A 12,061-nucleotide genomic window follows, 5' to 3' on the forward strand; every position below is an offset into this window, starting at 1 on the left:
TATTTATTTTTGCTGTTATTTTTATTGCCTAAGGAGACTGTCCTAAGAAAGTATTGGTACAATTTATGTCAGAGAATGTTTTGCTTATGTTTGTGGACTGCTTTTTGCTGCCCTTTTCATCTACTCATTACAATAAGAAATTTCGGTGACAAGATCAAACACAGAGACTTCCTATTCATTCGAGCTTTTCTCTTATTGTGTCCTACACATTGACTTAACCCCTCCCACTTTGATTTCTTAGATTGCTTTTCCATAGCATGTTTTAGTTTTCAAAGACCTTCCATACACATACCCTTGCATCATGTGATCCCCAATGCCATCAGACTGGCATCAGGGCTTTCCTTTGAAACATAATGAAGCAGTTCCAAATGGTAAAGTCTACCACCTTGGTATCAAGTGGTGGTGGACTGTCTTAACGGGGTCAGTTTTGAGGTGTGTTGGTCTTTGGACCCGTGGAGAAGGGGTGAATACCAGTCCCAGGGACCATGAGTGATGAGGGCGTCACTGCGTGCTCAGCAACATGTGATGGATAAGGTCCATGGCAGAGAGGGGCAGAGTGGGCTGCATGCCCCATGGCTCTGACCAGCATGGGGGTATGCAGGTGCCCTCCATCTGTGTGAGGACTGGGCTTCCCAGGGAAAGGAAAGAGCCATTTGAAGAGGTGCTTCATCCCACCTCATATTTACAGCTCTGTTTCTGTGACAGTTGTTCATCTGAGTCCCTCGCAGCCTTTGCACCCCAATTTTTGTGACTTTATGAAGAGACCTAGGAAGCTTGGGTATTTTTTCAAACATGATGGGGCACAAGACATAACCCAGGGTTGGGCAGGTCTTTTGTTTAGGTAAAAATCTCCTGTTACACTCCTGATTCACCTTTCAGGCTGATGGGCCCAGGTGGCCTGGAACCTCACTGTATCACTTGGAGAAATAGAACCAAGAGGACCAATCTAGAAAAATGGAAATATTTCTCATGACTGATTAGCTCACACAGTTTGCAAGCTTGAGGTCCGGGAAAGAGAGTGGTGTAGTTCCAGTCCACAGTGAAAGGGCTATAACCAGGGGGCCAGTGGTATGAGTCCTGGTTTGAGTCTGAAGGCCCATGGAAGCTGATGTTCAGGGGCAGGAGAAGATGCTGTCCCAGCTGAAGCAGAGTGTGAGAATTCACCCTTCCCCCACCTTGTTGTTCTCTTCAGGCCCTCAAGGGATTGGATGATGATGCCCACCCCCAGTGGGGAGGGGCTTCTTCTTTCTTCTTTCTTTCTTCTTCTTGTTCTTCCCTTGTTTACTCAGTGTGCCAGCTGAATCCTGATCTCTTTCAGAAACACCCTCCAAGTAACAGCTGGAAATGCTCTCTGTGCATCCCTCAGCCCGGTTCAAGTTAACACAAGAAATTAACCAGCACACTCACCTACAGTTGAGGTCAGCCAGGTGCCTGCAAAGCTGGTCTTGCTCTCTTTGGGCATGTATCACAGAAGCTCCTTTGCCAAAGATCCTGGGATAGAGACCTCTCTGTTGCTGCAATTTTTTTCTTTATATTGCCACACCTGTGGTATATGGAAGTTTTCCACCTGGGGTTCAATTTGGAGCTGCAGCTGAGTCCTAGGCCACAGCCAAGGCAAAGCTGAATCTAAGCAACATCTGTGACATAGGCCATAGCTAACAGCAACTTGAGGTGAGAAAAAAAATTATATAGATGCTTATGACTTCAATTTTAAGTGTGAGTAGGGCATGAAGGTTGTTTTTCAAAGGGGTTCTAACTTGATAGAGATTCTCATGAAAGTATTTATAGGTTAGATGATGTGATATCAGGGATTTCCTTTAAAATACTCTCTTATTCTTTTAGATACTCTTTTAAATAATACCTGTGGAAGGGCCAGTGGGTACATGAAACCAGAAAGGCAGAAAGCTGGGAATTGTTAAAGGTGAGCAGTGATGGGAAATCTGCAGGCTTACTGTACCCACCTCTGCTTGAGTGTGTGTTTGGTAATATTCATAACAGCAAGAATCCTTTTATATGTGAAGAAATGAAAGTAGGAGCTGGCAAACATGATATCAGCTAATAGGAAGACCAGGTTGCTGCTTATATGGACTATAAAAATCATGAAATCTGGAGTTTCTGTCCTGGCTCAGCAGTTAAGGAACTGGACAGGCATCCTGAGATCACAAGTTTGCACCCTGGACTCACTGAGTGGTTTAAAGATCCAGTGTTTCCCTGAGTTATGTTGTACGTTGCAGACAGATGTGGCTCAGATCCCACATTGCTGTGGATCTGGAGTAGGCCAGTGGCTACAGCTTCGATTGGACCCCTAGCATGGAAACCTCCATATGCTCTGGGTGCCACCCTAACAAAACAAATGAAAAAAAGAAATAAAATGAAAAAGAAAAGAAAGAAAAGAAAATCCTGAAATCTTTTATAGGCCAGCAGTGACCATGCTACACAATGTCCTACACTGACCAACCTGCATGGTGCAACAAACAGTCCTCTTGAAGACAGATGTAGCAATATAAAATACTTTCTTATTTTTTGTCTTTTATTTTTTATTTATTTATTTATTTATTTTGTCATTTTAGGGCCGCACCTGGGGCATGTGGAAGTTCCTGGGCTAGGGGTCTAATCTGAAGTGTAGCCGCTGGCCTCTGCCAGAGCCATAGCAATGCTGATCCAAGCCACATCTTTGACTTACACCACAGCTCACAGCAATGCCTGATCCTTAACCCACTGACTGAGGCCAGGGTTTGAACTGCAACCTCATTGTTCCTAGTCAGATTTGTTAACCACTGAGCCATGACTAGAGCTCCAACACTTTCTTTATTCCATAACTTATTCCCATATTTTTATATAAGTACTTAATTTTCCCTTGTTAAATTGTTTTTATAAAAATCCCAAATGTTACAAAATAGAGTATAACAAAACCATAGGTACCAGGTATTCCACTTCAATAGCCATCAACACTTTGCCATAATTGTTTCATCAATTGTCTTTCCTTTTTTAAAGCTAAGATATATCAAAGCATTCAAGCAAATCCAAGTTTTCGAGTCATGACACCATGGAGTGCTTCATTAGGCACCTAAAAAGAAGAAAATATTCTCTCACATAACCATAATGCCATGAACCCACCCAACAAAAGTATGAAAGCCAACTTTATAAAAGTTCCTCAAATCCTTAAACAGTCTTTCTGACTACTTTCTTCCTTATAATATACTTTCTTATTATTTGAAACACTATATAAGGTGATGTGACTTAGATCCTTTTTATGTTTCTTTGACACTTGAACCTTCCCCTCACTCTTTCCTTTTTTCTTTCCATGCCATGGGGGAGCTTAAAAAACTGTGTCTGAAGTCCTGAAGAATTTGCCACATTCTGAATTTGTTGCAAAGCCACTTCTTAAGCTGTAAACCCCATGGCCAGGTTTTCCAGAGGAGCATCCTTTGATCTAGTGGAGCACCCTGTACTGCCTCATTTGGTGAGCCTGGTGGGTTTATACCTGTGTCTACATGACCCTACTGCTCCCTTGGATCCAGGTGAAGAAAGTAACTAACCACTTTGATCCCCAAGAAACAGGTTTTTCTCCAGGGGAGGTCCCTAATGGATTTCCAGAAGAGCAGTTCTCCATCATCCAGTTAGAGAAAGAGGAGCTGGGAGGGCTGTGTAGGAGCTCTACCTGGACAGAACACAAGTTGATTGTTGAAGGATAACAAAACAAAGCAGTATTTGTGTTCCAGAAGAGGAAGCTCCATCACAGACAAAGGACTTGCTTAGGCTTAGCTGAAGAGGCTTCTATCTCTTATTGTAAGACTTATAGAAAGAAGCAACCTGGGTGCTCAGATGTACTTGCTTAATAAGATTTCTATCAATTTTCTCCTCTACATGGAAAGAAATGTCTGTTGTTATGGTCTGGATAAATGCACAAACATTTTCCAGGCCTTGGAGGCACTTGAAAATGTAACAAAAAATTTCTCATTCTCTTGTCTGCCTCGCAGAGGACAAACACAGAGCAAGGCTGCTGGTTAGTCCAACTACACCTTCATTTAGCCATCACTGGTGATTCCCCTCAGGTTATTACTATTCATTTACACTACTTACCTCTTGAGAAAGGGCCCACTCTGGCCTTTAAAAAATTCCTTATATTGCCCATATTTTAATGTTGTAGTTAAGCACATGGACACTGGATGTTTTATTAGGTTTCATTAAAATTTTTATTTTTCCTTTTAATTGAAGTTTAGTTCATTTACAATGTTTCAAGTATACAGCAAAGTGATTCATTTATATGTATCTATGTATGTTTGTGTTTGTGTGTATATATATCTACATACACACATATATATGGGTCCTTTTTCAGATACATTTCCATTATAGGTTCCTCAAATATATTGAATATAGTTCCCTATGCTCAGTTCCCAAGTGGGTCCTTTTTGTTTATTGTATATCCAGTAGTGTGTATCTCTTATTCCCAAAGTTCAAATTTACCCCCTCCCCTTTTCCCCTTTGATAACTGTAAGTTTCCTTTCCATGTCTGTGTGAACTCTGGAATCTGATGCTGGGCTTTGAATCCTGGCTCAGTCACTTTCTGGCCCTGTGATCTTGGGTAAGCCAATTCACTTCTGTGTACCTCAGTCCCTTGTCTCCAAAATGAGGATAATAGTAGTACAAACCTCTTTTGAAGGATTGTTTGGAGACTTAATGAAGACAACATGTGCAAAGTCTTTACAGCAGGTCTTGGTCCATATTACCCAATGCATAAATGTCAGCAGTTGTTAATATAATTTGGCAACCTTTACTCTAAGTCAGCTTGCCAGGAATATGAACTATTTCAATGTTTCTTTCTTTCTTGTTCTTTTTTTAAATTTATGCAGCATAAGGAATTCCTGGGCAAGAGACTGAATTGGAGCTCCAGCTGTGACCTGTGCTGCAGGTGCAGAAACACTGGATCCTGAAACCCATGGAGCCAGGCCAGGGATCAACTTCACCTTCACAGTGACCTGAGTTGCTGCAGTCAGGTTCTTAACCCACTGTGCCACAGTGGGAACATCTACCATTTTATATCCCCTCTCGTTTTCTCTAGCAAATCTGCATAACCTCTGGGAGGGACATAACTGTTGTGGACTGAATCGTGTTGTCTTCCCTGCCCACCCTGCCCCCTGCCCCTCACTCACCGCTTTCTCCCTTCCCTGAATGCTTATGTCAAAGCCCTAACCCCGGTATGGCTGAACATGGTGTCAGGACTTTTAGGGAAGTCATTAAGTTTAAGTGAGTCACAGGGTGGGGCTCTCCTTGTCCTTCAGAGGAGGACTAGACACCAGGGATTTTGCTCTCTCTCTGCCTCTACACAGAAGAAAGGCCATGTGAGGACACAGGGAGAACACAGCCTTCTGTAAGTCTGGAAGAGCGGCCACACTGGAAACCAGTCCTGCTGGTGTCTTGATCTTAGACTTCCAGCCTCTGGAACTGTGAGACATCAAGGATGCTGGTTTGATCGCTGGCCTCCTTCAATGGGTGAAGGATCTGGTGTTGCCATCATTGTGTCATAGGCTGGCAGCTCAAGCTCACATTTGACCCCTGGCCAGGGAACTGCCCTATGCCACAGGTGCAGTTGTTAAATGAAAAGAAAAAACACACAGGAAGAAGCTTCGAGGGTCATGGGAGGTGAGGCCCAGCCTTGGAATTTTCTCTCCTTTTCTTCTTACTTTTCCTTCCAGGGTTCCCTAAGAGCTCTTTCCCTTTCAGTTCATGTTATAATCTAGCTGGCTTCCAGGCTTTCAATTTGCACAAACCCTCATTAATAAGATGCTTGCAAAACAAAGGGCCTTCTATTTTATGGTGGTTTTACTTGTAAGTTATTATAAATATAAATTGTTTATAATATGTATGATTATATATATGATATGCATATTATAGGAATGCTATTATGTATGTATATGCTAAATGTGTATGTGTATATATATATATATGTATATATATATATACACATATAAATTATTATCCCTATTTCTAAGTAATACCCTATGTGTTTCCTCTTCTTATTCCATCAGTAATAATTATATGGAGATAAAACAACTCATGAATTTAGCAAGGAAAATAGAATGGTGGAGTGTTGGTCTCCTCAGATTCACACATTGACTTGTGAAAACCTGTTTGAAATTTATGTGTGAATTTATTTCTTAGATGTAAGGTGTTCAGAATCTGGAAGTAGAAATTACGTAAATTGTGCAATCATGTAGCTGTAGGAAAATCAGGGCAATCTGGCTTTGGCTTTCAAATCATTTATCAATTCTTTCCTAAAATGTTTTTTTTTCTTTTTTTTTTTTATTTTTAGGGCCACACTTGTGGCATGTGGAAGTTCCCAGGAAGGGGGTCTAATTGGAACTACAGCTGCTTGCCTATGCCACAGCCACAGCAACACAGGATCCAAGCCATGTCTGCAACCTATACCAGAGCTCACAGCAATCCTGGATCCTTAACCCACTCACTGAGGCCAGGGATTGCAGGGATTGAACCCACAACCTCATAGTTACTAGTTCAATTCATTTCCACTGAGCCACAATGGGAACTGCTAGACTATTATTTTTAAAAAAAAGGCAAAGAGAAAGAGAGAGGCTAGAATCATTTCCACTGAGCCACAATGGGAACTGCTAGACTATTATTTTTAAAAAAAAGGCAGAGAGAAAGAGAGAGCCTAGAAAAGTTCCCAGATCAATAAATTTCCTAAGTAACTTCTGTGAAGGTACAATCTACAAAGAAAGTGCAAATGAACTACAAAGAAAATGCAGAAACCTACAGAGTAATCAAGGCTTTTGACAAGCATGGTTTTAAGGATGCCATGTCTGGAATAGGCTTTAGCCTGGAATGTGGAGAGAGTGGGTCCATGAGGCTCCTCCATGCCTAGGGCAACTTTTCTCCTGGGCCCCATGAATGAAAAAAAACACCCTGCCTGAGGTGACTAATCCAATGCATGCATCTTCCTAGCATCTTGTGCTCCACCTCCAGCTGCCCCTCCCCCTCCAGGCCTCATGTGCCTGTGTTGAGAGGTGTTGCCTGGATACCTCTCTGCTGAGCTGAAAGATTCTAAACTTCCTACTTTGCCAGTTGGCTCTGAGGGAGACAGTGGTGCTAACCTAGAGTGCTTGTGTTGGGCTCAGGATGCAGTGAAAAGCAAAGAGGGAGGTGTGGTGTGTCTGAATCCCATGGACTGGAAGATGAAGAAGCTTTTTGGCTTCAACAGTAAGTAGCCTGTGTTGTCCTGGGGCTCCTCCACCAGTGCCTGTGGGGAGGGTGGTAATGGAGTCAACCAGCAGCCCGGGTACCACATCCGAGACAAGGATCTCGGAAAGATACACAGGGCAGCCTGTGAGGGCAATGTGGCCAGAGTGCAGCAGATCCTGCTGCTCAGGAAAAATGGCCCCAATGATAAAGACAAGAGGAACAGGTAACCAGGTGGCTGGGAGGAGGGGTGAGGGTGGGGGCAGACCTGCAAGGAGCCCTCCTGTCAGTTTTTCCTCAGGGGCTCCATGGACACCTACGTGGTGTCTAGTGCCCAGTAGGTTTATAGGCACCAAAAGCAAAAGCTTTAGCTGGTTTCAAAACTGCCCATAATTCCCCTTAAATATCACTTCACTGATGGTTTTAAAGTGATTTTACTGAATACCTGCAATTATAGAAACAGAGTTCAACATAAACGGTATTTCATTTTTATTTTTTATTCTTGTCTTTTTTTTAAGAGCTTCACCTGAAGTATATGAAGGTTCCAAGGGTAGGAGTTGAATGAGATCTATAGCAGCTGGCCTACACCACAGCCACAGCAATGGAGGATCCAAGCCCTCTCTGTGACTTACACTACAACTTAGGGCAATGCTGGATCCTTAACCCACTGATTGAGGCCAGGGATCAAACCTGCCTCCTCACAGATACTAGTGGGGTTTGTTAACCTCTGAGCCATGACAGGAACTCCAACAGTATTTTAGATTTAATGTACACAATTTTATATCTGTAATTCTATTTGTATTTATTAATTTATTTATTTTATTTTGGTTGCATCCATCACATGTGGAATTTCTTGGGGCCAGGGATTGACTCACATGGGAGCTGGACCAGGGATGCCTGCATGTTGCAGGCATGGCCTAAGGACACATAAGGAAAGAGTCCCCTAAAATAGAGGAGTTCCCTAGTGGCACAGAGGACTAAGGATCTGGCATTGTCACTGCTGTGGCTCAGATCAGTGTTGTGGCATGGGTTCACTCCCTGGCCCTGGAACATCTGCATTGTGGAGGAGCAGAGAAATAAAAATATTTAAATATGGAAAGTGAGGACAGTATCAGAAGAAGACACAAATGCCTATTTGTACCTTTTTTTATGCTGCCAAAGACCTTCCTAAGAATGACTCCAAATGCAAGAATTTTAGAGGTTGACTTGATAACATAAAAAATTTAAAACCCTCTCTACCAGAAAATAAGATTAACAAAAGAAAACACAATGGCCTTTACAAAATTTACAACAGAGTTGTATCAGACAGATATGTATACATATACATATATATACACATATATATATATATCATCATTTATAGAGAAGTCATTGAAATCAACAAGGGGAAAAACCTCTAAGTTGCAAGTGGGCAAAGTGGCTTTTTTTACACCTATAAGTGACCCTTGGATATAGGAAAAAATATATAATATTGCTGTTAAGAAAAGGAATTTAAATTAACAGAGGAATGAAATAACGTTTTCCCATCACAAAGTATGTGAAGAAAAAGAACTGTGGTTCTTGTACTTACTGGTGCTTCAAGTTTAAGTCACTTTTGATTTTTCTTTTTCTTTCTTTTCTTTTTGAGTGTGCCAGCAGCATGAGGAAGTTCCCAGGCCAGGAATCAAAACTGCTACAGCCCCCACTCAAGCCACCACAGGATCTGTGCAACACCAGATCCTTGACCTGTTGCTCCACAAGAGAATTCCACTTTTGACTTTTTGAATAAGCACTTTGGTGATAAGTATCCCATTACAGAAATGTATATCCCCCTTACACATCAATTCTATTTATACTCAGTAGAAGTAAATCCTTAGAGATAACTAGAGATAAATTAGAGATAAATAACATGCAGTGTGCTTTTTTCAACACTGCTTAAAATAGCAGTGTATTAGGAAGAACTCACAAAAATGTCTTTGTAAGTAAAATGCAGTGCATCTGGTGTGGAGTAATGTGTGACCAGGGAAGGTGGCTTAGATAATAGTTGTATGTTGACCTGGCAAAGATGTACTTTGGTAAATCATTGAGAAAAAAATTAATTGGATTACATATAAACACAAGAAGACTGTGGTCTTATCTTAACCAAAAATATGTACCAAAATGGAACAAAATTTACTTCTGAGCATTTGTATTACACATGAAATTTTCTTTTGCTTTTTAAAAATTATGTGATTTCTTCAATAAACCTGTAAAAAAATTCTAGTAACTTCTTGTGATTAATGAAATAATCCTGGGAAAGAGCAATAATATGAATCTTGCATATAGGAACATAATTTCTCCCTTGGCATTTGTTTGCTCATTTGTTTTTTCTGAACTTTTTGGAGGATTGCTGTCTTCTGACCAGTCTTAGTCTCTTCAAAAGTAAAGGCAGGAGTTCCCTTGAAGTGCCACAGGTTAAGGATCGGGTTTGATTCCTACCTGGGAACTTCCACCCCCCTGCGGGTGTAGCCAACAAGAAAGGAAAGGGAATCTTTTTATTTGTAGATTTTACTAGGTATATATTTAATTATACATGTATATTTTCAATCATCTTTAGCTTTGTTACATATGATATGTAAGTGATGATAGATTAGTCATTTTACTTTGCATTCTTTGGAAAATAGAACATAGTATAAGTGATGAGTATCACTATTGCAAGTGTTTATAAGGTATTAGTCATGTGCTTATGAAAATAAAAAGTAAAAAATAAGCATGTATAAATGGTTATTAATATGGAAAAAATATTGCATTACTTTTCTAGATGTTTTCCTTAGAAATACAGAACACTCCAACTATATTTATTCATTTTTTAATCTGTTTGTTAATCAAGTATGACTTGAATACCTATTTTGTTGCAGACATGTTCTACTCAGGGCCCTTCATCTATCCCTTAGAACCCTGTCCTCCTTAAAGGCTTCATATTGCTTCCTATGAGCAAGGAGAGAAATTTAAAATTAAAGCATTGACTTAATCTCAGCTGAAGCTTATCCTCCCTTCTTGCACACAAAAGCTTTTCCAAAGGTAGGAAATTGTAAAAGATAACCTCTATCTGTCCTTTTGAAAGCTGATAATGTTATTAAATACTAATAATGATCTTTGGAAATGATGGATTTCATAAATCTATAAATCCAAATGATGAATAAAATGAGCCATGCCTATTCACTGGAATCCTGAATTTTCTGGGGCTTAAAGTTCCCTGAAAAGCAGAATGAGAAGTGCCTTTTTTAAAAATTTCTTGCTTTGTTTATTTATTTAATTCTCTTTCCCCATACTGCTTTTGTTTATCATCATCATCATCATCATCATCATCATCATCATTATTATTATCATTATTGTCTTTTTAGGGCCACACCTGTGGCATATGGAGGTTCCCAAGATAGGGGTTGAACTGGAGCTGTAGCTGCTGGCCTACAGCACACCCACAGCAATGTGGGACCTGAACTGCATCTGCAACCTACACCACAGCACACAGCAACACTGGATCCTTAACCAAGGCAGGAATCAGAACAGTGTCTTCATGGATGATAGTCAGATTCATTTCCTCTAAGCCACAATGGGAACATCCTGTTTTAAGTTTTTAAATTGAAGTATATTTTATGTGCAATATTGTCCATAATGCATTTAGGAAGTAAAATTTATTTCAGTGCCAGTCATGGGACTAGAACTGCAGTAGTAGACCTGTTGTATAGACCATGATTGCACTTAATCCATAAGGCACCATGGACTGTATAATGCCCTACTCTTTTATGTACTACCAATAAGAAATTTTAGGAGTTCTCTTATGACAGAGCAGGTTAAGGATCTGGTATAGTCCCTGCAGTGGCTTAGCTCACAGCTGTGGCAGGAGTTTGATCACTGGTCCTGGAAATTCCACCTGCTGCAGGTGCAGCCAGAAAACAAACAAACAAAAAACAAAACCCAAAGAAATTAAGAAATGCTGCCAACTCACAGATCTAGAGAACAACCTGGTGGGTACCAGAGGGCAAGGGAAGGGGAGAGCCAATATAGGGTAAGAGGACTAACAGGCACAAATTGTTAGGTTTAAAATAAGTTATAAGAATATGTTGTACAACGACAATATTGCTGATATTTTATAATAAGTATAAATGGAGAATAGACTTTATAATCTGCAAATCTGTATATGGTATCAGTATATACATATAACATCTACTTATATTAACTCTACTCAATTTAAAACACAGAAACTGGAGTTCCTGTCATGGTGCAGTGGTTAATGAACCTGACTAGAAACCATGAGGTTGTGGGTTTGATCCCTGGCCCCACTAAGTAAGTTGAGGATCCTGCATTGCTGTGGCTGTGGCATAAGGGGGCAGGCAGAGCTCCCATTCGACCCCTAGCCTGGGAACCTCCATATGCCACAAGTGGGGCCCTAAAAAAAGACAAAAAAAGGCAAAACAACAACAACAAAACAAACAAAAAAAAACAGGCAGAAACTTCAGACAAAAGACATCAGGATAGTTAAAACAATAGAAAAACTGAGAAATGATAAATAGTGCTGCCAATTATAGTTCTAAGACATTGTGAATTATCAATTGTATTCCAAAGTCAGAGATGCTTTATTCAGATTTTGTTGATGGAGAAATGGAGGCACAGAAAGGCTAAGTGACAGCTGAGAAGTGACAGAGTTCAAGTAGAATTCAAACCCAAGTGGAGCTGAATTTCTAGGTCACATTCTTTCTCTTTGGAGATGTTGTTCTTTCATTAATGTGCTTGCTGAGTGATAAGAGCTAAGAAGTATTGCTCTTTCTTCAGAAGCAAAGTAAGTATTTCTCTTAAAGGGATAGGAACAGCATGTTACTGAATGTTTACTTCATTGTATGTTTTG

The 12,061-nt window shown here is 40.4% G+C and overlaps 1 protein-coding gene across 1 annotated transcript in view; it reads left to right on the top strand.

Annotated features, from left to right (window-relative positions):
• The first annotated feature begins 5,200 nt into the window (after positions 1 to 5,200).
• The window catches only part of LOC125121916 (ankyrin repeat domain-containing protein 26-like), a 100,812-nt gene continuing 93,951 nt past the window's right edge, over positions 5,201 to 12,061 (top strand). Inside the window, 2 exon segments of the mRNA XM_047770219.1 lie at positions 5,201 to 5,247; positions 7,256 to 7,423. Coding sequence (XP_047626175.1) covers positions 5,201 to 5,247; positions 7,256 to 7,423 — 215 coding nt within the window.

The sequence above is a fragment of the Phacochoerus africanus genome, chromosome 3 (genome assembly GCF_016906955.1).
Source record: "Phacochoerus africanus isolate WHEZ1 chromosome 3, ROS_Pafr_v1, whole genome shotgun sequence".
NCBI classification, from domain to species: Eukaryota; Metazoa; Chordata; class Mammalia; order Artiodactyla; family Suidae; genus Phacochoerus; species Phacochoerus africanus.